This window comes from Zeus faber, assembly GCF_960531495.2.
Source record: "Zeus faber genome assembly, chromosome: 14".
In the NCBI taxonomy this organism is placed as follows: Eukaryota; Metazoa; Chordata; class Actinopteri; order Zeiformes; family Zeidae; genus Zeus; species Zeus faber.
Window position 1 is genome coordinate 12,202,245 of NC_137200.1, and position 27,014 is coordinate 12,229,258.

A 27,014-nucleotide genomic window follows, 5' to 3' on the forward strand; every position below is an offset into this window, starting at 1 on the left:
AGATATAGGACCACTGTTTTGAGGGTCAAGGGTGTTTACTTATTTTGCCTAAGATTTAGAGTCTTTCCAAACACAGCAGGAAAACACAACTCTAATTTTAATGATATAGTGTTAATTAACAGTAGTCACCCTCTTCAATTTTATTTCATGACACCAAATGATAAGTCCAAACGAATACATATATTCTACGAGTTATCTTTTTTTAATGTATTCTTGTATCAAAAGTATTTGGGGAGTAGGTAGAATAACTAGGCTGCGATCAAAGAGTTTGTGAGTGTTTATGAAGTGTTTAAGGATTTCTATAGGGGGGGGGGGGGGGTGAGAGTTAAGCAATAAACTATTCAGTACATCATATGATTAGTCATTGAAGGGGCACATGGAACATCCAACCAGACCCTAAGCGTACAATTCAATTCAGGACATACATTTTTTCTCTCAGAACTGGCTTGGCCAAACTCACTCACCAACTTATCAGCTGTCCTATGATAAACATCAACACAAAACTTGAAAGGACATATGCAAGTGTAATACATGCAGTTCTAGGGATCAGTGATTGACTTATATAGAACTGAAAATATATTATTCTACCCAAAAATAAAAAAATAACAATGCTGAAGAGCTCTTGACTGAACAAAGTTTTTTTATGGTTCACAGTAGATGGACATTATGAGTCATGCTTAATATTTTCCAAAACCAAACAGAAGCGCTGCAGTGTAGCCAACCACACAGAGCGTTACCCACACACTTTCAACCTAGAGAGATGTGATTTAGTCAACAAACTTGACTTGAATTTAGCGCTTTAAGGTACGAATACCTTTTAAGTGTGAAATGTTTAAAAGATTCTACAAAATAAACATTGTTTAAAAAATTTGCAGGGTTTCAAAATCCAGTTGTCCACCAGAAACCTGATAGCAGATCAGAAAGAAAAAAAAAAAAAGTACTAGTGGTCACCGTAACCTTATTTTTTTGTCAAGTGATTACAGCGAGCATATTCCATCACCCTATTAGGCCACAGATATGTTCTGAATATGTGCTTCTGCATTTCCTATTTATCGAAAAACATTGGAGGGGTGGTGGGGTTTCCATGCCTTGGCAACTACTGCCCTAGTGCCATTGAGTTAGTCCTCAAAAGTACCCTCAAAGAGCTCCTAAACCAACAACTTAGTGCTGCAGCTCTGGAGTCAGCTGCGGTCATTTGAACCCAAAACCTGTGACGCCACAAGTACCTCTCAGAGCTGAAGATTGAAGGTCTTCGTTAATATGCCAGGTTAAAGTAGGAATTTATCCCTAAATTCTAATGTGGCTAAATCGCAGTACTGTATTTTTAAATACGAGTCGTACTTCAAACTTTTTTTTTTTTTTTTTTTTAAAGCATGCCTAGTGTGGTATTGGGGTGACCCGACATGACATGACTCGAAACTTTCAAACAGGAAGCTATGACTCGAGAAAAGAAGGACAAACCAGGCCAAAAAGGAGAAGACAAGGAAGATAATTAATCCCGTTTGTCCTGTTGAGTAACGTGCCGACGTTACTCAACAGGACCTTTTGTCAAAACTTCCCGGGGTGTGGGCCGTCACGTGACGTTTTCTTGTGTGAAAAGATACATAGAGGGTGGGAGGTATAATTATTATTGCGATTATCAACCGCCTGAAGAGGGGGAAAAAAAACGTCAGAATTATTAGCTTTGCATCCGCTTGTTTCTATCTGGGCGGAAGGGGGGGAAAAAAACCAAACAAACAAAAAAAAAATAAAAAAAAAACAGGTTGAAGAGTTTCAGATGAAAAGTGCTTTTGAGGACGACAGACTCCTGTTTTTGTTGTTTCGGTGGCGCTTATACGCACAGTCGTATGCACCTACAGTAGAAACAGGACAGACACAGACAGTCGTTTATTTACACCGTTATTAGCGTTTTATTCTCCGTTCCTCCATCGAAACGAGTGTCCAACAGTCTCTGAGCTGTTTCCTGCTCGGGTCCCGCCTCTTCCCCCCCCATCCCCCCGGCACCTCTCCACACACACTTCTAGGTCGTTACTGGTAGGAGGGGCTCGAAAAAGGCCTAATGTTATTGGGTCAGTGACACGCGAGGTTGGGAAGGGGAGGGGATGGGGAGGAAGGGCGGAGTCGTGCGGCGCAGTTTTTTCAGCCAACGGCGTCATGTCTCCGGGAGCTGGTTGATGTCGGTCAGGTTGGTGTCGTTGAGGATGGTTTTAATGCGCTCTAAGGAGTCCGCCTGCCGTATCCTCTCCAGCTGCACCTGAGGCCAAAAGATTTGTTTCAGTTAGTTAGTTCATCTTAAATAGATTGTTTGGACTCTTAAGACGGATTGTTCGATAGATTTGTCCAAAATATCAGCTTTGAAAGTAATTGCGAGAAGCAAACAGATTGACCGTTGCATCTCTCAAACGTTGGGACTTCCAATGTGCCCAAGTTACCCTGTTCAGCTTTTACAGAGCAACTATCAGGTTAAATCTTTGAATTAATTTACAATTTTGGGCTTATGGAGAAGATGGTTTGAAAAAAACAAAACAAGCAAAAAAAAAACAAAAAAACTTCACAGGCAGCAAGGGAACGATTTTCCTTGGGAAAACTGTGTGTCAGAACGTCTTCGTTTTTGTACATCTCAGCCGCTGACGTCACACAAGGCAAACAGTCTCACTGACTGCCACAGCAGAGTAGCAGGGTGGTAGTCAGTCAGCTTCACAGCTATACTCTAGCTTTAATAATGGAAAATAAAACGTTTTTTGTTTTTTTTTAAAGATCGCTCCGTCTCCTCTCTTTTTCTTCTTTTAAAATCATTTTAAAATTGAATTGCAACATATTTCCCCACACATTATATCACTGGTGGTGCAACCTGCAAGTTTCTCTCTAGGGGCCAGTTCCAGCCAATTTTCACTTCCTGCTTTCCCCAAAATTTAAGCGGAAAACGTTGGTAGCTAAGCCCACAATAAAAATGCCATGGCAACCCATGATAAACAAAATAACCATAAACACTCGACCACTAGATAGTTTCAATAGTAAAGAGTGATGGTAAATGAAGCGACAAACTAAAGTTTTGAGGTGGAGGACTTGCCGCCAATGGACTTGCCGCCAAAAGGATGTAGTTGCCCAATCACAAAGAGGCAGAACGAGTGTAAAGACATTTATTCCAAGTTGAGTGGAAGCGAGGATAATCATACCCAAGTTGAAAAAGGGCTTCAAATGTTTGACTTTTGGTGCTAAAATCAGTTATTCGTCACAAACGTACTTCTGTCGTCGTCTCAACTCATCAGTTAGACCTACTTAACTCGCAACTTAACCCGACAGAAACACCGGGTAGTCGGGAAACGTTGTCACGGCGGTCTGATCGTTTACCTGTAGCGTCTGAGACAGCTTGACAAAGTCCTTCTGCACCTGCTCGCTGACGTCCAGCTCCGTCTGCAGCCGCTGGGCCTTGTCCCTCTCATCCAGAGCCTGGCTTTCCAGCGAGCTCTGGAGCAACACACACACACACACACACACACACACACACACACACACACACACACACACACACACACACACACACACACACACACACACACACACACACACACACACACATCAGAGCTAGCACCAAATGTGTGCGTTTGGAGTCAGTGTTCCAACGAGTCAAACCTTTGTTTCTCCAAGCTCCTTGAGTTGCTGCTCCAGCACAGCATGAAGGCCCTGCACGCTCTCCAAGGTCTCACTCCTCTCCGCCAGGCTGTGCTGCAGCTGCAGGCGGCAGACGCCGGCACAGATGTGGAAATGACAAAAATGGAATGAATAAAAAAAAATGGAAGTGGATTTTCCTTGTGTATATTTTCAAAGGAAGTTCTTTACTTTTACTCATTTTTGTGATTTTACTCACGCCATTTCCAAAATGTGCTTTTTTTCCTTTTCTTTTAACTGCAGTTACTGTTCACGTAGAAATAAAGCTTGTCCCCCACTTTTGATTGTTTGTTGTGAATGGTATCTGGGTGAAAGCCGCATTACACACTACAAAGTAAACAATGCTCTTACCTGCTCCTTTTGTGCCTTTACGCGCTCCAACTCAGCCTTCAAACTGGAACAGGACGCTGAAGAATGGTGAGATTATGGGATTGTTTACACAATTTGGTCAGAATGTCAAAGCTCAGCGAAGCTTTTCTGGCATATAAATGCGCAATTTGTGCTTGTGTGTGCGGGTGGTATAATTCAGGTGAGACAAAGTACTTTAGTTAAAAGTCCTAACGTGTACACGTCTGTGTGTGTGTGTGTGTGTGTGTGTGTGTGTGTTGAGTTTGAATGAGGCATGAAGAAAACTATTCTGTAACATTAAAAAGCTGTTAGACTTGACACATGAAGCTGTTAAAAAAATACAAAGATGCAACATGGAGAAGTCTCTACATCCGTGACAACGTTTAGCTTCAGCTTAACTGGTTAAGGTTAGAGCGTCTGATCCCACATACACACACAGCTGCCTGCCAAATAAATCTTCTATCAATATGAAACACCAGCAACTGCGGATTAAGTCTAATCTTTAAGCAACCCTCCAGGTCCAATTTTTTTGTTAAATACTATTAAATTAGTAGTTGGACACTATTATAATGTACACATACAGCTAGACAGTTAAAAGTCTATTTACGCCAAGTGCTCATCCTTCATTTAGTCCTCCAGTAATTATTTTCAGGTTGTGAGTCGATTGACAGTGACTCCCGAGTCATTTCAACAATTTGTTCACTTTAAATGATGCAGTTATGTCATAATAGTCTGTGATGCAAGTCTTGCATCTCTGACTATTAGTAGGCCAGAATAATAAGCACAGTTATACATGTTTTTGATGTTTTTAGTGAAATAAAATTAATAAATATTAGTCGGGTGCCGTGGGATTATTTCATTGTAAAAAGTAAAAGAAAAGTAGATATTATTGCCAGGTCCCAACAGGAAACATAATTTCCTCAAAGTATAATCGTCTTATCTACGATGTTAGAGGGAAATTTGTGTTTTTTTTCTCATTATTATTATTTTTTTTTCTTTTCCTCATTTGGAAGGTGTGGTACAGAATTTCAATGAGCTTAATTTTATGGAGATTTCTTATTGGACTGAATATTTGTAACCCACAGAAGACAATCAACAAATGTGTACCATGATCACAAATATCTAACTATCCACAAACATGTATTATGTTTTGGTTGTAAAGTCATATCCACAAAAATACAGAGCAGTTTGCAAATATGCATAACTTACTCTGTAAACACATATGTTAATTTTACATAAAATGTTATAATTTTACAAATGTAAATAGTTTTACCACAACAAATACATGTAAAGTCATATTTACGCATTTGTGGATCCATTTGTAAATGTCCAACAGGTTTTGCACAATTGTTGATGGCTAACTGTCAGTTTGTGGGTCACGTGACATTTTTGACTTGCCTCTTATTTATTTGTAGAATTTTGTCCAATTTGTACCTCAGCAGATCTGCAGAACAAATCCAAAAATGTAAGGTGCAGTTACTAGCTACATCAGCAGGTGGTGATCTCACACACACACACACACACACACACACACACACACACACACACACACACACACACACACACACACACACACACACACACACACACACACACACACACACACACACACACACACACAACTTTTAGTAGTCTTGTATGAACAAATGATAATCAAAATTATCATAAACTTCTACTTAAGTTGTAGAGTATACATTTATTTATATTTAATATATGTTACACTTTCCTGTTGTAAAGTTTTTCAAGAAAGCTTTGTAAAAGTATATAGTCTATTAAGTATAAATTAAGTATATTAACTTACAACATAGTTTGATGTAAAATGATTTAAGCATTCTTAAAACAAATGCACCTTTTGGTATTTAACATAAAATACAGTTGTAATGAACACATTAAATTGCAACTCAAATACTAGCCTACTGCATATTGAATTATTTTTTATGAGTGCAAATAAATACTAATGATTAGAATTTACATTAAGTTCATTTATACAGTGCATTTAATAGTGTATCACAATAAATTCAAAGTGCACTAATGTTGTATTTATTTACATTTTCACATGAATTCCATAAAGCCCACTTCAGAAAACTGAATTCCAGTTTCCTTATACTGTAGCCATTAAAGTATACGTAATGGTATTGCCCTTGTACACTTTTTTGGTATTAAAAAGTAATACACTCTTTAATGAATACATTAAAGTATAAAGGTAATGCATATTAATGTACTTATTATAAGAGTATTTAAATACTATTACTCTTCAAGACAGTACATTAAAACACAAAAGTGATTACACATTTTTTCATATTTAAATGTAATACAAAAAGTAATTATGTGCTTTAAATGCATTTATTGCTGTTTTTTTTACACTTTTAAGTACACTAAAGTGTATTATATTTTTTGCTCAGGCAAAGCTGAGGAAGAGTCAACTATGTGTGTGTGTGTGTGTGTGTGTGTGTGTGTGTGTGTGTGTGTGTGTGTGTGTGTGTGTGTGTGTGTGTGTGTGTGTGTGTGTGTGTGTGTGTGTGTGTGTGTGTGTGCATGCATCACCACCTGCTGGTATAGCTAGTAACTGCATCTCACATTTGTGGATTTGTTCTGCAGATCTGATGCAGTTAGCATATTTGTAGATTGTTATCTGTGGGTTACAAATATTAAAGTCCAATAAAAATCTCCAAAGAATGAACACACACACGCACACGCACACGCACACGCGCACACGCACACCCCCCTCTATTAACATCATAGATGACACGATTACTACTTTTCTTTTACTTTTAACAATGAAATAATCCCACGGCACCCCACTAATATTTATTAATTTTATTTCACTAAAAACGTCAAAAACATGTATAACTTTGCTTATTATTCTGGCCTACTAATAGTCATAGACTTAATAATAGTCATAGACTTTTATGACATGACTATCATTTGGAGTGAAAAAAAAATTTATGAAATGACTCCGGAGTCACTGTCAATAGACTCACAAACTGAAAATAATTACTGGAGGACCAAATGATGGATGATGGACCGTAATTCATATTGAATGTGACTGATTTACACTTTGCATTCCGCCAGTTCTAATTAAAAATTTCTCCGTTCCACACCTAGCAAGCTCTCATGGCACACTAGTGTGCGACGACACAGTATACTGTCCTAGAACACACTTTTATAGTCTTTCCCTAACAAGGACGATGATAGGACATGAATGACTGGGAAACAAAAATAAGTAAATAAACAGCCCGATCAATGTGGGGGACTCACCAATCTCCTCCTTGCAGCTCTCTATCTCCAGCTGGAGCGTCTCCTCCAGGTTCTCCTTCAGGCACTGCTCGGCCTGGATCTGCTCCTTCAGGAACAGGATCTCCGCCTTCAGTTTCTCCTCCAGGTGGTCGGCGGCCGTGCGGGCTGCCACCGTGTCCTCTCGCAGCCGCAGAACCAGAGGTTGGAGCTCCTGTATAGTTTGCCGAACGGGGTCAAAAAACGGACACGATTGAAGAATCTTTCAATTGTTTATCGTGGGGGTTTTTTTTGTTTTTTTTTCTCCTCCACGCAGTGAAATGATTGATAATGGATTTGGGGTTTGTATATTATGGAAAAGTACAGAAGAAAAACTTTCCATCCACATGCTGCTTTCTCAGTAAGTTTTATTTGAGTTGACAATCAGACGCTGTTTTCCACACTGATTTCCAGTTTGACATTGTACTCTAGGGTTGCACTCTCGGATTTGCCTCGGCTTAGTTTTGAGCCAAGTTGATCACAGATCTTTGGGGTAAATAAATAAATGATGCCATAGATGAGAAGACAGTCCCATTCCCTGTTCTGATGGGTATACTAGTTGAAATCAGCCGGTGCAGTGTGGCATCATACTTGCACAGTGACGGGCATCCTGAAGTCCTCTTGCTGCTGCAGCTCTGTGTGCAGCCGGTGTTTTCCCTGCAGACTGTCGTTGTCCCGCTGCAGTCGGCTCAGCTCGTCTGCCACCCGCTCCCTGGACTGCAACAGCACTGCCTACACGCACGCACGCACGCACGCACGCACACACACGCACGCACGCACACACTTTTTAAGTAACTCATGGATGGAAAATAAATAAAAATAAATCGGGTCACTTGTGGAATGAGTGGCCTCTTTGGAGGGTGAGTCACAAAGGAAGAAGCGTACAACAGCATCCTGTTTGTGGGGGTGTGGGCCTCTGGGGGGTGCGCCACTTACCATCTGTTCCTGTACGTTCCTCTTAGTGTGGCTAAACGCCTGCTGAAGTGTGCCGAGGAGCGCTTCCGACTCCTGGACCCGCTGCACTAGAGCAGACACCTTGAACGGCAAAGACAGAAACCACGCTCTATTTAGATCAATAAAAAATAATAATACACCAACAGTGAAACATGGAGCCAGCCCTTAGTAAGTACCCAAGGACCAATTACTTACTCTATGGAGTGTGCAAATAAATAATTTAAAATGAGGTGCACTACATGCGTTTTTTGTATGCTAAAACTTTGGCACACAATATAAATATCTCAAAATTATTTAGAATGCTGCAAGCACACCATAAGTCACTTGACATGAGGTAATCAAACGGCCACACAGGTCTCTCAAATCGCTCGCTTTCATTTTACAACTCTGCAACAAACATCATGACTTATACGTTTGTCCTACTGTCCCTGCACGACGCAAGGCATTAAGTAAAACCGGCTAATTGCGGCGACGGAACAGTCTGGGTAAAAGAGAGGAAATGCAAAAAAAAACATGTAAATGTTCCGTCATGCTCCAACTACTCTGCGGCTTCTCTTGAATTGACTGTTTATTATTGACCAATTAAATGTGTGGTGTATTTTTAAGCGTTAGCTTTAAGGATAACCAAGCCTTATAAAACTTTGGTTCATTTACTGCTGCTCAAAGTACAACCTGCTGAAGTTTCTCTCTGTGCATAAACGCACTCAAACGGGGCAAATGTAAAAAAATATATATACAGTGGGGCAAAAAAGTATTTAGTCAGCCACCAATTGTGCAAGTTTTCCCACTTAAAAAGATGAGAGAGGCCTGTCATTTTGATCATAGGTACACTTCGACTATGAGAGACAGAATGGGGGGAAAGAATCCAGGAAATCACATTGTAGGATTTTTAATGAATTGGTAAATTCCTCAGTAAAATAAGTATTTGGTCACCTACAAACAAGCAAGATTTCTGGCTTTCACAGACCTGTAACTTTTTCTTTAAGAGGCTCCTCTGTCCTCCACTCGTTACCTATACAAATGGCACCTGTTTGAACTCGTTATCAGTATAAAAGACACCTGTCCACAACCTCAAACAGTCACACGCCAAACTCCACTATGGCCAAGACCAAAGAGCTGTCAAAGGACACCAGAAACATAATTGTAGACCTGCACCAGGCTGGGAAGACTGAATCTGCAATAGGTAAGCAGCTTGTTGTGAAGAAATCAACTGTGGGAGCAATTATTAGAAAATGGAAGACATACAAGACCACTGATAATCTCCCTCGATCTGGGGCTCCACGCAAGATCTCACCCCGTGGGGTCAAAATGATCACAAGAACCGTGAGCAAACATCCCAGAACCACACGGGGGGATCTAGTGAATGACCTGCAGAGAGCTGGGACCAAAGTAACAAAGGCTACCATCAGTAACACACTACACCGCCAGGGACTCAAATCCTGCAGTGCCAGACGTGTCCCCCTGCTCAAGCCAGTACATGTCCAGGCCCGTCTGAAGTTTGCTAGAGAGCATTTGGATGATCCAGAAGAGGATTGGGAGAATGTCATATGGTCAGATGAAACCAAAATTGAACTTTTTGGTAAAAACTGAACTTGTCGTGTTTGGAGGAGAAAGAAAGCTGAGTTGCATCCAAAGAACACCATACCTACTGTGAAGCATAGGGGTGGAAACGTCATGCTTTGGGGCTGTTTTTCTGCAAAGGGACCAGGACGACTGATCCGTGTAAAGGAGAGAATGAATAGGGCCATGTATCGTGAGATTTTGAGTGAAAACCTCCTTCCATCAGCAAGGGCATTGAAGATGAAACGTGGCTGGGTCTTTCAGCATGACAATGATCCCAAACACACCGCCCGGGCAACGAAGGAGTGGCTTCGTAAGAAGCATTTCAAGGTCCTGGAGTGGCCGAGCCAGTCTCCAGATCTCAACCCCATAGAAAATCTTTGGAGGGAGTTGAAAGTCTGTGTTGCCTAGCGACAGCCCCAAAACATCCCTGCTCTAGAGGAGATCTGCATGGAGGAATGGGCCAAAATACCAGCAACAGTGTGTGAAAACCTTGTGTAGACTTACAGAAAACGTTTGACCTCTGTCATTGCAAACAACGGGTATATAACAGAGTATTGAGATGAACTTTTGTTATTGACCAAATACTTATTTTCCACCATAATTTACAAATAAATTCTTTAAAAATCAGACAATGTGATTTTCTGGATTTTTTTTCTTCTCATTTTGTCTCTCATAGTTGAGGTATACCTATGATGAAAATAACAGGCCTCTCTCATTTTTAAGTGGGAGAACTTGCACAATTGGTGGCTGACTAAATACTTTTTTGCCCCACTGTATATATATGCATCTACTTTTTGAAAACGGAAAACTCACATTATAGTCACACGTGTCCTATTGACAGGTTTTAAATGACAGCACTATCACACTATATTTAAAAGTACCTTTTGCAATTAACACAGTTAGTTGACTAACTAACTAATAACTTCTCGATTCTGTAGTTACATGTAAAACATAACCACTGTCTCACAACATCGTGAGCTTCCTGTTTTTTTTTGTTTGTTGTTTTTTTTAAGGAAAAGGAGATGCAAAGGAGGTGCAAAGGAGATGCACATTACACACTTATTTTTAAATTTAAACATTCACTCTGTTGGACAGTGAGAAACTGCAGCAGAGCGGCTCCTCAATGGTAAAGAAGGGTTCAGAGGGTTTTGTCATGAGCAGTTATAAATGATGGGAACCAACGTTTTATTAAGGCCTGGATTGAAAAATGGCAAACCTGTCCTTTTAAAAACGAGTGAATTTTTCGGGAACTTTGTGAATCTGCTGTTGCTGACTTTCTAATTAACGCAGAGATCCAGTTCACAATAATTCTCAGTTTTAACCACAACACTGTGCACACCACTACCTCAACTGATAGGAATTATGAGAAAGTCATGGTGGATCTGAAGGAGAATGATTCATTGACTGCTAAAAGTGCTTTCTGTGCTAATTCTGCTTTTAGACAAAAACCTTCAATACCTATAGACCTCAACGACAGTTTGTGGGGTGGGGAACTGTTTTTGGCATCCGAACCTTGGCGGCACTTTCCTCGTTGACCAGCTTCACAGAGTCCTCCAGCTCCTGTTTCTCGGCCATCGTTCTCTCAAGCTGGTCGTTTGCCTGGCGGAGCATCACCTGAAGTTTCTTCACCTGCCACACACACACACACACACACACACACACACACACACACACACACACACACTTCCGTCAGCTCCTCCTCCCCAACTGATCTAGAATAGGTCTAGAACAGTAAGTCTGATGACGCATTCGGCCACTGACACCATTTGATATGATTTTTTGTAATTATTGTACATTCTCTAAACGGTGCAGTATGGAACCTCTTGAACACTCCGTGGGAGTTGTTGAGAACCACTGGTCTAAACTAACAACAGACAACTTAGAAGACATGGAGCGTTCTACCCCCTCTCTTCAGCTCACTCGACATGGTTTGTATCTAAATTGACAGTGAGGGTGTGTAGGATACGAAGAGGCCGACACGCTGGTTTCTACACCAAAGCAACCAATGGGTAAAGGCACCGTACGCCGTCTCAATTCATAGATGGAGCTCCAGGTATTATACGGCTAGTCACCTACGCCGAACGGAAATATCACCTGATCTCTGGTCTCGGCCTCCTGGCCCTGGATGACTTGCAGCTGCTTCTCGTAGTTGGAGCACATGTCACAGCGGCGGCCCAGCTTCCTGCCAGCGTTCTTCACCTGGAGACAGACGGCCAAAATTATCCTTCTCTACTTCCTGTTATCACTTTCCCTGTAACCAGCAAAAAACCCTTTGTAGGTATATTTTTTTTTTCCCACCATGCGCGATTCAATATCACTGTATATTTCAGAGGTCAGAAGACCTTCTGCCTTAAAATGTATTTTGATATACTTCCTGTCAAGGGTGTCTCTTACAAAGAATAAAGAAAAACACATGAAAATAAATTAAGATAAATGAATGAAGGCACAAATTCACAAATAAATGTGAAAATAAATATAGTGAATATATAACAAATAGAAAAAACAATAACTTCAAATTGAACATGTTCTGTATTCATTTACTGATATTTCTGTATATACAGTATGTTCACATGGTTTAAGTTAATTCCTTTTATATTTCCACTTGGGGTGCAACGGTACTGTGTGCCCACGGTTTGATATGTAACACTGTTTTGGGGCCACCGTAACAGTACAGTATCTGTATATTTAAGAACATTAATTGAAAAAGAAATGAGAAAGTGAAAAGAAAAACAAAATAAAATCTCATAGTAGTCTGCCAAAAATAACTAGCAGGGCCGGCTCTCCCATTAGGTGAGACAGGCCTTGGGCGCCATACCGAGGGGGGCGAGGAGAGGGAGCGATTGGGTGGCTCCCTCTCTGACAGCACTGACGTTGTGCTCGCCAGTGATGGGGTGCCTGCGATCAGCGCGCCCAAACAGTGTGTTTTTATGTTATTTTACGTCTCCTTATGGAACGCAACAACTGTGTATGGAAGGGTATTGAACGAAAGCGTGCGTAATGGGGACACTTTCTCCTTGACTCTCTCTTAGGGACCCAGCCATCGCAGGGGGTTCTTTTCTGACTGGACACCTTAATTGATGGCACTCTTTACAGAAACATTTCTATGTAGTTTTATCTTGTGTTTCCATTGAAAAGGCTGCTTTCTCAGATGAAAAAAAACAAATTGACCTTTCGCCCAAATAAATACAGAAATGCGGACTCCACGCAGCGGCTAAGACGTGGTTCATGGGTGCGTATTGAACAGTTCGATACTGAACGGTTCGATAACTTTGCATCCCAAATTTCCATTTAGTATTATGGCGCTGCTCAACTAGCTGGCCAAATTGCTAGTTAAGAAGCCATAAATCATAAATTTTCTTTTAACAAACAGAAATTTGGACTTAGCCATGCCAGTTTATTTCACTGGACTTGGTTTGCCAATTATGCAAGCGGTGAAGAGGGTGAAATTCTTCAAGCCTGTTACTTATTCAAAGTGTTTCCATTCACTGCACCAAGGGCACAGTACAGTAAATGTAATTAAAACAAATAAAATGTTGGTGTGTTTCAATTACAAAAAAAACGCTCCAAATTTTAACCAATAAATGCAAATCTTTCCTTTTTTTTTTTACTCTCCATCATTACTCATAACTTATATCCTTATTGTAAGTTTTCCCTTCTCTTGAGAATATTCACAAATAATCAATTTGGTTAACTTGACATCTTTGGAGTGCTAACAGTATTTGATTCCTAACCTGACCCGGGAAAAAAAGATAAAATAATGACACATTTTCTAAATATATTGTGGCTGGAATTCCTTGGAAAAAAAAATGCCATCGGGCTCCACCTCTTGCTGAAGCAGGTTCCACTCGCTATCGCTAACCAGCCGGTAACCCGAGGGTGGCAGGTAGGCGGTGTCGGGGGCTTGGGAGATGCTGGACAGCAGCGAGGCCGTCTCCTCCTGTTCAGGCGTCATGGCCTTGATGGCCTTCTCCTGGTCTTTGGTCAGCAGGAAGTGGCTGGCCGTCAGCTTGATGGAGCTGACCGAAGCAGTGTCGCTGAAGCCCTCCCCAGCCCCACAGTCTGCTCCAACCAGGGGCCCGAAGTCTGACTCGTCCAGGTGGCTGGCTGACTTGGCCTTGTGGCCGCCCAGGCCCAGCTGGGCGCCCGGAGAGGAGCCCAAGCTGTCCGTTGACTGCACCCGTCGCAGGCTGTCCCTGTAGGGGTCCGACAGGACTCCGGCCACCACCTCTGTGTCTAAAGAGTGCATGGATCCTTGGCCACTGTGATTGGTGTGTGGCTGAGAGAGAGAGAGAGAGAGAGAGAGAGAGAGACAGAGAGAGAGAGCATTGAAACCAACAAAGAAAAGGCGAAACGAAAGAATAAGGTACATGCCAAGAGTAAACGTCCTAAAACTTCCCATCAAATATTTCTTGGGTGGCTTTCTGATTCAAGCTGTAATATCAGCGCCACTGGAGAAATGGCAGTGAAAAAATGCACAAATTTGCTCTGCTAAAGGTTTAGAGATAAGGCCCATTGTTCTTTGGGTGGTTTGCCCGAAACCCTGAAACAATTCATTTTTGAAACTCACAATGTGTAATACAACAGAACAAAGGTTAAGGTTTCAAGTTGCCTGCATTTTGAAAAGATCCCGGATGAAAGATGGATATATGATATGACACCAGCCCACAGAAGCCTTTGTTCCCTCCGGCGGGGGGGGGGGGTGGGGGCTAATGAAATGACACCATCCTCATACCTCTTCCACACTCAGCCCTAAGAATAAGTCGTCCAAGGGTTCTGTGTTGTCTCCACCCTCTTCGTCTTGGAAGTCCTGCACCTGGCTCAGACGCTCTTTCTCATCCTCCTCCTGGGACAGAGGAAGAAGAATAAATAAATAAATAAATGAATATAAATAAATGAATATAAATAAATAAATAAATAAATAAATAATGCTCCTCAGTACCATTCCCCCACTCCTTAGGGGAATTGCACCCACACACTTGGTTGTTTACTAATAAATGGAGGCTTCAGAGCGCAATTTATTTTGTTTATTGTGAAATGCGGGTTGAAAACTTAATGGCTCTTTACATTATGAATGAACATCTTGGATTGAGTAACACTATGCAACTTTACCTTAAAATAACAGCGTCAGTATCATTTTGATGCTACAATAACTTGTAATATGTAGAATGGCAACTCTTTCATTCCTACCCACCCCCCAAAATGCCTCTTCTTACATGATGTAAATTTGGTGTTCAGGTACGAAACCGTGGTAAAGGTGTGTTATGCTTTATGGCACTACATCACTTCCTTGATGTTTGATGTTGTTGGTAATTACCATTTTTTAGCCTGGTTAAAAAAGCGCTGTAACCTAGGTGTACATCATATCTGTGATTATAACAGATTGTTATTTAAAGGTGACGGATAAGGTTCAAATTTGTCCCGTAAAAATAAATTATTTGTGGACACTGGACCGAGTTTAATGACAATGGTGTAAAAGTGCAATTGCACTCTGCACACTTTTCTCTTGAATGACTGCCTTCCTGTGGGTTTCAGAGAAACATTTTGTTTTGCTCTGCGACCGGCACACAGGACTTTCAAATAGGGGTGCAAAGGATCACAAAACTCACGGTTCGTATCACGGTTTTGAATCACGAATCGGATCATTTTTCAGATTAGCCAAGAGATAAAAAAATAAAAATAAAATATAAAAAATAAAAAAAGCCGGGCAAATATGAATTTGCTTTTGATTTATTCAGTAAAACACTGACAGTAAGGAACTTTTGGTCCTAAATGAAAACAACATTCAAGACATCCAAATGTTTAAGTAAAACCTAAAAATACATAAAATAATATACAAAATATTCAATACTCAGTTGTTAAATGAAAGTGCAATATGAGGCACTTATGATACCTTCCTCCTTTAAACATGGCAATGAATGAAAACAAACGAGTAGATCCGACCCAAGTAACTGGATTTAATTCTAATAAGTAACCAGTTTCATGTTACATTTTCACGTTTATAGCACACCAAATTTCATGAAAATCAGTTCAGACGTAAGCGAGTTACAGTCTATTTTGTAGAGAAGTCTGCATCTCTCAATACGCTGGTATTTGTTTACGAGCGATCTTGATCACTCCAATGCGGCGGACTGACAGACGCATAGCGGGGGCATTGACTGTATCCACAGCTCATTCCCGACATGTCATAACGTAGCAGCAACACAGCACAGCGTACCGTAAACCAGTCATTGCGCTTCAGAGTAAAACACAGCGCACATCTGTTTTGTCTATCTTCTTTTCACTGACACTCTGCATCAAGATTAAGAGAATTATTACTTTAAAAGTGACAGCGGCAGTAAAACTGTATTTCACTATGACAGTTCCATTTTGCATCTTCGGTTCAGATGTATTTCGAACCATGGGGGGGGGGGGGGATGATCTGCATCACAGATCATCCATGTTCCGTTACACCACCAGTTTCAAATGTTGGTTGGCTGTCACTTTTGGACACTAAACATCACATTAGACGGAAGCAACCCGAGGCCCAGGCCAACCTTTTTGTGAACGTCAGCGTGTTCGCTGAGAAGTGTTGCAGGCCTGCAGTGTGTACACAACAGCAAGTTGTCTACAGACATGTATGATTCAGCCCCATGCCGCCAACCCCCAAAAATATCCATTTGCCATTTGTCTGTCAGGCAATTCTGCTTTGTTGGGTGTACTTCAGTAAATACACGTGAATAAATATGAATATTTGTGTACCTGGTCTTTTTTCTTGATCTCCTCCACCTGACGGAGTTGCTCCGAGGAGAGCACGCTCTCTATCCGCTGCATGTCTCGCATCAGCAGGCGCTGGGACTCCAGGAATTGGTCGTTGGCCCGCTGCCACGTGTGCTTGAGCTGGTTGTGCTGCTGGCGCTCCAGCTCCAGCTTGTGACATACTGACCAGCCACCCGAGCAAAAAGAAACGAGAAAAGACAGCGAAAAAAAGAGAGAGAGCGAGTCAGTTATGATGGTTGAAAGGACACTAACCGGTCCACTGAGTTAAAGCTGTATTAAGTGATATTTTGGCTAATGAAATTCAATCACAGGACTTTTATTGTTATTTAGGTGTCCGTGAGAAGCTGAACACATAGTTCCTTATTTAGTGCAGCCACAACAATTTACATTAGAAGAACTCGTCAGACAAAACAGATCTGAATATGATGGAGCAAAAATGTCTGGATCACAATATTAGCCCGAGACGGAGCCACATTCCTTCGAAAACCATTTCTTGTTATTTTCACAAATCGATAATACAGTTTGAAAAATCTGAATCCCAGTGAAATCCACATATGAAAATAGATCTCATATATATATATATATTATATATATATATATATATATATATATATATATATATATATATATATATATATATATAAAAATAAAGAGATTCATAGATTTTAATTACATCTTTTGCACTGTTATCCAGAAGAAATTGCGGGTTGGAAGAACCTTTTCTCTTTGCAAGAATGTGCATTTTTAAAAACCTGTATTAACTATATAAAGATAAATGGGTTGAAAATGAAGAGATCGGCGATACCCTCATGGAGCTCTTTGCGGAGTTTCTCAGCATCTTCTTGCAGGACAGACTTCTGAGTGTTGAGCACGGCGACATACATCTCCAGGTCCGTGCGACAAGACTTCTCGGCTTCCAGAACGTGGTTGAGCTCCTTTACCTGTTAAAACCAACCAACCAACAATGCGCAAATGTGCAAAACATTGCACAAGATTCCGGATTTTTTGCACAAGAACTTTAATCTGGCTTGGGGATGTAATAAATGGGAAGGCAATGATGTCAACTTTTGCGTGACAGTGCCCTTACGACACCTTACGCATCCGCTACATATGCTGCAGTGGCAACAATAAAGTAGACTATTGTCAGACATTGTCGTGCATCTATTGTATTACACTACAAATTCAGATTTGTTAAAGAATCTAGGGGCATGAAATGCTGTGGCTGTAAACATATTCCAGAATGCAATTAAGTGTAGGACAACATCAAATAGCGCGATATTTTTGACAGATATAGATAATTTGGTGATACTTTGGGAAGACTACTGGTGTTTTCATAAGATACAAGAAATATGTGGATATTATAACCCAGCAGGTAGAGGCGGTGATTAGCACAGTCTATGAAGTTCAGAGAACTGCAATATTTTACTGAAATTTTGTCTTGAAGACAACATTTAACTATATCATGACATTACAATCCCAGACTATATATGGTCTCATATCACAATATATATATTGAGATGATATCGATATATCGTAATTATTATCCAGTGAAATACAACTAGAACAGCCAGTTACAAGTGAAACAAACTGTGTCAACTCAATTCAGTTAGTGGTTGAGCTTCATCTTTTGTTTTATTATTGTCATAATTTTTTTATGCACCTTGGAGGCCTCAAGCTCCTTCACTCTGTCCTCTGAGGTGATAAGCCTAGCTTTCAGGGCAGCGATCTCCTTCTCCATGGGCATCACCACAGACCGCAGCTTCTCTGCGTCCTCCTGGGCCTTTATAAAAATTTAAAAAACGATTTGTTTCATTAAAGATTTTTTAATACTTGGCCATGCTTCAGGTCTATATTTTAATCTTAGCACCACTAGTAGGCAGTGGAAAAGGTGGCCTACTTTCTTCATCTCGTCCTCCAGGTTCTCCTCCTCCTGGCCCTCATCAAGGCAGCGCCTCAGCTCCCCCATCTCCCGCTCCATCGCCTCGCGGTACTGGTTCCACTGGGCACGCTCCTGGTCCAGACGCTGGTGGAACTGCACCTCGTACTCGCACACGGTGTCTGAAGTGTTTGGCAAAGTGGAGTGAGGGGATTCATTGACAACAGGTTCTTCACGACATTTTCAAAAACAAAAACAGAGCATAACTGTAATTGGTCGTGCTGGAGCGGACCTTTCATGATAGCCTGCAGCGAGGCCACCTCCTCCTGCCATTGGCTGCGGACCTGGTCAATGGCCTCTTGCTTAGTGCTCTCCGATATGGTGGCCACAGCCTTGATGTTCTCCATATCGGCCTGCACCTGGGCCAGCTGCGCCTGAACCGCGCACAGCTCTGCCTCGGCCCCCTCCAGGGAGGTCGCCTGCCTCTTCAGCTCCTCTGGAGAGAGACAGACGGCGGAGAAATGGATAAGGGGGTGGGGCAAGAGGAATCCAATAAATGGCAGAAGAAACACCACAGGACAGACAAAGCTGCAGTACACCATGCTTGCTTGGTCATAGTACCCTGACAATGAAAAGCACTTAAGTGCTTTTCATTGAAATAGACCTGGCCATCATGCCTTTGTTAAATGGTTTAAAGAAGTTCATTTATTTCCCCCCTGTGTGTATGGACAGTCGTTTTATATACAATGACATTATTTTGTCCTGCATATTTTGACCAGGAACCAGAACAAGAAATTCTTAATATCAGATGTGTGTGTAAACAGGTTCTAGACTGCAGAGCACTCACCCTCCTTTGACATGAAGAGCTCTTTGAACTTGGCCCGTTTCTGGTTGAACTCTGCCTCCAGCTGCTGCTTGAGTTTGATGAACTCAGCCCTCTCCTGCTCCAGGGCCTCCACCCGCTGCTGGAGCCGCCCTGGGTCACACAAGGGGACAGAGCAGGCTTTGGTATGAGTTTGTTCACTAACCCCAAAATCTTCATTCACCTTATAGACGTGTGTGTGTGTGTGTGTGTGTGTGTGTGTGTGTGTGTGTGTGTGTGTGTGTGTGTGTGTGTGAGAGAGAGTTAATATCCAACAACAAAAGAGAGTACAGTACATTCTTGTTGAGGTCATTAAAGGCAAATCCTTACGAAGAGTGTTAGATTTACATGTATGGATCATTTAAATTCATAGTTCACAACCTGAACACCAACAACATTCTATTTATTTTTAGTCAGCAAAGTAGTTTGTTATCCAAGTGAAAAGGGGCTGTTTTTTCCTAAGAATTAAAGTTGAGACGGAAATGAGGCAGGGCAAGCCTTTCAATATCAATAGGGTTTATTAGCACAAAAATAATTAAAATAAATTGGACTTTATTTTGCTTCAGGTCTAAGCCTCTTCATAAAGAGAGAGTTATGAAAAGGAACTCCCTCATATTGTGATCTCTCATTTGTGGAAACAGAATGCAGTTTTATTTTCATATACAGTATATATCCAACAGTTTGATTCAATTACGCCTTTAACGAAGGAATGCACAGATAACCTTTTTATCATTTGGAGCAGGTACCAGCACTCACTCACAACCCAACAACAGCTCCTGACTTCATGGAATACTTTCCTCAGAAAAATTACCTTATTAGAGAAGAGATTAAAGGCATTCAACCCCAATCGAATCCTGCCAGTAGTGAGACGGAAACAGGCACTAAGGCAGATTGTATAGAAAACCTCTCACACCTTGATGCAGTACATCTTGAAGCTCATCACAGTTGGCAAGTGCAGCCAAACAGACAACGTGCTTACTGGACCCACTCCCTAGAAAACTCGTTAAAGAGCTGTTTTTCCCAATTCTAGGACCCTCTATTCTTAACATTATTAACTCATCTCTCTCCTCTGGCACGGTACCTTTGGGTTTAAAGACAGCCATGATGAGATCCTTACTTATAAATAAATAAATAAATAAATAAATAAATAAGTAAGTGAATTAATTAATTAATTAATAAAACCTCGACCCTTAGAGTCTTAGCGACTATAGGCCAATCTCAAATTTCTCTTTAATCTCCAAAATGCTTAAAAAAATAATAGCACAACAGATTACCGATCATATGTCCTCCAGTGATCTATTTGAATTATTTCAGTCCAGATTCAGAGAGCTCCACTCCACTGTGACGGCCCTCACAAAAGTGGTTAATGACTACTGATTAATTAGTGAGTAGTACTATTACTTGACCTCAGCGCTGCCTTTGATACGGTTGATCATGACCTAGTGCTAAATCGCAGTAGGTTATGCATTGGCATTCGAGGTTTGGCACTTTTGTGCATTGCAATTAGAGTTTTGGGACTTTGCTAGTTTAGATCTTATCTTTCAGAGAGGACACACCATGTAATTCATGGCAATGTGACCTATGAGTATTGTAATGTTACTTGTGGGGTCCCACAGGGATTATTACTTGGTCCTTTGTTGATTAGCATCTATATGTTGCCACTTGGAGATATCACACGCAAATATGGCATTAGCTTTCATCGTTATGCTGATGACACCCAACTATGCCCTGAGAACTAACTTAGCCGCACAATTGTCGTACCCGAGAGGTGTGTCTTTGAAATGAAACGGTGGATGTCTTGTAATTTCTTGCTTCTCAACTATGAGAAAACGGAGATGCTGGTTATTGGTTCTGCCAGACACAGGCTCCTGTTTAAGTATGCCACTCTGAACTTTGATAGCTGTACTATTACCCAAAGTAACTCAGCAAAAATGCTAGGAGTTATATTTGACCCCACTCTCTCTTTTCAACAGCATATTAAGGACATTACCAGAACTACATTTTTTCATCTTTGCAATATTGCTAACATACGACCCATTCGATGCATGAGTGACGCGGAGACTGTAGTCCATGCATTTGTAACATCCCACTTAGATTATTGTAATGTGTTGCTCTCTGGCCTTCCTATGTCTAGTATAAAAAGCCTCCAGTTAGTAAAAACGGTGTGGCAAGAATCTTGAACAGGACTAGAAAGTTTGACCATTTTACCCCAATACTGGTTACCTTGCAGTGGCTCCAGGTTTACCTCAGATGTGAGTTTAAGGTTTTGCTACTTAACTGTAAAATACTACATGGCCTAGCACCTTCCTATCTCACTGACTAAGTGGTACCTTATGTACCATCTCAAACCTAATGCTCACAACACACTGGTCTTTTCACGATTCCGAGAGCAAAAAAGAAGTCTGCAGGTTCCAAAGCATTCTCACTCTGGACCCAAGTACTGTGGAATGCCCTACCTGCAGAAATCAGAGCTGCTGTTTCTGTAGGAATGTTTAAAGGAATGTTTAACATTTGAGATTCATTTTTACAGACTTGCATTTGGTTAACCACACCCGTCCTGTTAGCTTGCTTCACACCATGCCTTCACCCCTTAGCATTGATACATGAAGTCTGGATATTAACCCACTGTGTTCTACCCACCTTTTTGCTCTGAGAGAGAGGTGGGGCGGGCGGGGGGGGGGGGGGGGGGGGTGTCAGGCTGCTGCAAGCTACCTGGATGGTGCCTGATGACCACTCCACTGGAGGCGTCTACCTGCGGCGCTCTGCACCAGCAAATTCTCTCTCATATTGTCTAGCTTTGAAATTTCATAGTTCAGAAGTACAATATCCTATGATTTGTCATATTATTATAGTTGTTGCCCACTCGGCCTCTACTGCAGACCGGTCATCCTGAAAGGGGGATCCCTCCTTCTGGGGCATCTTCTCAAGGTTTCCTCCTTTTTTCACCCCCAAAGGGTCTTCTGGGAGTTTTTCCTTGCCCGGATAAGGTCAGACTAGGGGACACCATGATTTCTCTTTAAAATGTGGGTTTGTGAAGTCCTTTGAGACTGTATTGTGATTAAGGGTTATATAAATAAACTTGACCCGACTCACGGTTACTTGCCGATATAGAACGTTATGAATACTGAAATTTTAAGTCACCCTAATAGTAAATCGCTGATTTTGAAGACACTACATTTATTATTTTCAGTTACAAACATAAAAGAGGAACAAAATTCCAATTTTTCAGAATTTTCTTACATGAGAACAGTATCAGAAGCCAAAACAGAAACCTATGCTTTTATGGTCCCTTCTACCAGTGGAAAGCTACGAATTTGTATTAACATGAAGTTTTATCATCACATTTACAATTAGAAATAAATAAATCTTGCTGTAGACAAGTGCATTTGTTAGGCGACTATTTTTTATTTTTTTACCACTAAGCTTTGTATTTCAGCAGTCAAACTCCGCATTCCAAACCACGCAACTTCAGCTCAATTTAGCCTGGAAAGATAATATACTAAACTGACTTTAACTTGTGAAATTAGGAGACACACAGTCGAAGAAATATCATTACATTACAATACCTTCGAAGAACGCTCAATACAGATACCTTATCAAAAACTTATCTTCACTTAGATTAAGCTACAACTCTATCTTATGTCTTGATTTCAGCTGTGTTTTTTTGTACCTTTGAACTACATTATGCAACAAAAATGCATATAAAACTGCATGTGCCAGACATTTATTGCGGATTTATGTAATTCAGAAGAGAAAAACTAAACAAAACAAAAAAGCCACACAAAGAATAATCTTACAAAACACAAAGGGCAAAGCAAAGGTCAAGTAGCCAAGGATTACAAATGATCCTGCCCTCATAACCATAGCCATTACCATACTCACCCACCCACCAACCCACAGCGAAATGTGAGAATGCTGAAACTGCATAGTGCAACAAAGGTTCACTTTACTGTAGCATAAAATTATAGGTTTTGCAAGAGAATAATCTATAGATCCCCGATTATTATTTTGTCCTCAAAATATCCATATCATTAAATAAGCCATTGTCACACTTGCTTGGAGTTTAGAACGAATCCTATAGCCTACATGTGTTAAATGAACCAACTGCACATACAACAGAGTTGATTTAGAGGGGAGCTATTATGCAAAACTCCCTTTTCAGTGCTTGTGCACATGCATTTTTGTCTCTGATGACTAATAATGCACAAACTGTGAAATAAGAACTGTGTGTTTCTTTCTATGTATGTGTGTGTCCACGTTAGGTTGACTGTATTGTAGGCTGCAGCGCGCAATGCACTCTGTGGATTATCACGGTGGGGGGGGGTGACACATTCCTCATGAATATGCATATCCTACCCAGAAAATACGCTACCTCGATGCCCATTTACACTTAAAGAAAAAGACAAAAAAAAAAAAAGACAAGAAAAACCCCACGTCTGATAAAAAGGCCATCATGGGGGCAAAGGGGCAGGTGCTCAGGCACCCTCAGCCCCCTCCTTACACCACCCCTGCACCTGGTCCGCGGTTTGTGAGTGAGGCCCATTGTCACAAGTTTAAATGTACAATTTTGACATTCTATACCAAATAAATGGCTCCCCTTGGTCTGTATTTCATGTAGTTATAGGCCTATCCTACATAGATATTTTAGTCTGTAGTACAACTTTCTAAGTAGATTGCATACAAAGAAACCCCCGCAGTTCCAGAGCATATTGCCTTATATTGTGCCGTGAAAATTGGCATGAAAGGTGTATACAATTTTCCCACAATCCTTTTAACATAACCACAATTAACCTCCCAGATTTTTATTATAAAATTTTTATTAATTGCAATTACAGCAGCACATAAACAATACAATTGCATCTTCTCTGCGTGTGGCTGCAATTCCTGTCTTGCAGTGGAAATTCCTCTGAGCGTTGTTGGCAACATTTACACAGAAACAACTCTGCTGATACAAACACCATAAAAGCAGCCGTGTTGCAGACGTGGTTCCCATTCGACTGGTGTCTTTAGTGGTCTTTTCAGGCTACAGTATTCTTTGTTGGCCCTTTAGTGAACCAAGTCAACTTCGCCCAACACGATAGGGACCAGGGACGGATGAACCCTGATATTTCACAACATAAATAGGACGATCTGCATTGGTGAGCAAAAAAAATAATACAAATAATCGTGACACTGAGGATTTCAAGCAGAGCCGGCCAACTAGTTCACAACTTATTAATGAACACAGCCAAAGGGAAATACTGCCACACTTTAGCTACAGTACAAGACAGCGAAAAAGACAAGCCTCTGAAACGACGCCAATTTGTAAACAATGCTTCGAAGTTTGTCTTGCCACACGCTTCAATACATCCAATCTGGCTAAGCAGCTTAACTTATGCACAATCCATCCTCTTCAGTAGATGTTGGATGATAAATGACTCCTCGTCAGGAACAGGAATACATGAATCCACAAATGAGGAACACATAGCCGATTACTAGCATTAAGCCCCAAGTATAGAACCATAATAAACTGTGGTCTTGCAATTCCTCTTACTAATTACAATTTGCAGACACCGCATTTTAGGGATTATTAGGCCCATTAGATGCGTATGAGAACCTATACCGATTTTTTTCTTAGGGCTAGGTCCTTATGAAGGAACTATAAGGTCCTTTGGGTTAGTGTTAGGAATGATTGGGTCCATACTGGGACCTCATAATATATGGACCTAACCCTCAGAAAATGATTTTTGTCCGGGTTATGTCCGTGTATTATGAGAAGGTAGCAGAAAATAACTTCAGTTCAAGGTGAGGTTCTTATAAAGGAACTATAGGGTCCTTAAGGGTTACGACTGATAAGGTCCGTATAAGGACCTCATAATATAAGGACATAGCCCAGAAAGGTTTTAGTTAGAGTTAGGTTCTTATATTATGCGGTCCCACAATGTCCTTTGGGTTAGGGTCGATTAGGTCACAACTTATCGGGGTTTTTGGCCGGGCATCCATTTGAGTAGCTCACAATACTAGCGCCAGTGCCATTTCTTTCCCATCAGCCTGTGGGAAAATCACCCTGTGAGGTGACACTTGGGAGAGCTGCAAGGCCGTGGACGTTGGGACACATCGACCGGCTTCCAAAAAAGGTTTCGACACTGGGATCCGAGGCTGTAAATGACATTAACGTCAGGCGGCCCGTGATGACACCAGTTTATTTGGACTACACACTGCCTGGGCTAACGTCATCGCGTAGCTAGCAGGGCGAGTGCTAATGCCAAAACAAGCGAACATCTTGCGAACACCACGAGACGACACCGCGAGTGCCAAACAGAAATTTAGCAGAAATCACCAACATCTGCGTGGCTGCCACACAAACCATACACGTTATTGAATAAATCCCCCAAGTAGCGCGGAAGCATCGCGGCTGACAGGCAGTGTGACACGTCGCCCGGTGATGCTAGCTTCAGATAAGTCGCGGCGGACGCGGAGGCCGCCGGCCTCCGCTTCCCCCGGCCAAGCGATAATTTACCGTCACGTTGGGACGACCGGGGAGATCCCGAGACCTGCTCGGCCATGGTTCCTCGAGTGGTCGTCGGCGGTGGCGATAACCGGAGGAGGGGGGGGGGGGGGGAGGAGAGGGGGGCGGGGACGAGCTAGGAGCGTCCAAGAAAACAGGCTAACATCACAACTGGCGTCAAGCTAGCAGCGGGGCAGCTTGGCTTTCCGGTCTTCAAAGTAAAAGTCTTAGGAGCCGAACGCATAAAACCCAGACGGGACAGCGCGACAGAAAGGTCCGACGTTTTGACAGCAAGGCTTTGACAGGCTCCCGAGGGTTATCTTGTCTTAAACAGAAAATTTAAAATAATTGATAATCCTCCAACATCAACCATGCATACTGTACAGCATGCATACAGTCTTCCCCAGTTTTACTCTAAGATACTTTCGTAGTCAGACACACACACACACACACACACGCGCGCGCAGGCACACGCACACACCCACGCACACAGACACACGCACGCACGCACACACACACACGCATGCACGCACACACGCGCGCGCGCGCGCACACACACACACACACACACACACACACACACACACCCTGAATGAAGTCAACGGAGCATAGCAAAGGGAGGGGATGACGGTCAGCCCAAAGTGCCTTCTGTTTTCTGAGGAAATGAGCTCATAACAGAGGCAGACACGATTATAATGCTCTATCTCTCAATACACTCTGCCACGCCAGGGAGTAATAACCCAGTCCTCTTTTTGGCCAAAAGGTAAGGCAGAAAACAATACAATACAATGATTTATGTGGCTGTATGGTTGCACGGTCTCAAATGAGATTAACTTGCTGCCAGTTTACATGATTGTACTAATCCTCAAGTTTTGTTGTGGGATTATACAGTTCCTGAGTTAATGACAGTGAATAGCTCATCATTTGATGTACAGGGGCGACAGTTTACGAGAGGAAACTCATATGAGGTGTGTGTCCAGCACATGGTGTTTTGTCTTTTAATTTCCTTCTCTTGGATCTTGACAGGAAACTCTCGAGGCTCTTTGGACAATTTTGCCAGGAGGAATAAAAGATAAACAAAAATAGTCCTTTTGTCATTCTGCCAGAAGAGATAAGGGTAAATAATAAAAGCAGCACAGTGCACAGCGGCTCAAGTAAGTCAGTCCAAACACTTTGTACAAACAAAGCATATTACTGGCTGATAGGCTTGATTTTTATTTCTATAG

General features: G+C 41.6%; 1 protein-coding gene across 1 annotated transcript; it reads right to left on the reverse strand.

Annotated features, from left to right (window-relative positions):
- Positions 1–264: 264 nt before the first annotated feature.
- rabep1 (rabaptin, RAB GTPase binding effector protein 1) lies at positions 265–25,885 on the reverse strand. The gene is made up of 18 exons (XM_080014024.1): positions 25,801–25,885; positions 19,287–19,415; positions 18,732–18,935; positions 18,461–18,621; positions 18,224–18,343; positions 17,369–17,504; positions 16,546–16,724; positions 14,540–14,650; positions 13,631–14,083; positions 11,902–12,006; positions 11,320–11,436; positions 8,227–8,325; positions 7,882–8,022; positions 7,276–7,465; positions 4,021–4,076; positions 3,634–3,732; positions 3,352–3,468; positions 265–2,254 (listed from the first exon to the last, which is right to left on the reverse strand). Exons 1-18 carry the CDS (start codon positions 25,844–25,846, stop codon positions 2,153–2,155), a joined length of 2,565 nt encoding a protein of 854 aa, XP_079870150.1. The 5' UTR covers positions 25,847–25,885; the 3' UTR covers positions 265–2,152.
- Between the last annotated feature and the right edge of the window lie 1,129 nt (positions 25,886–27,014).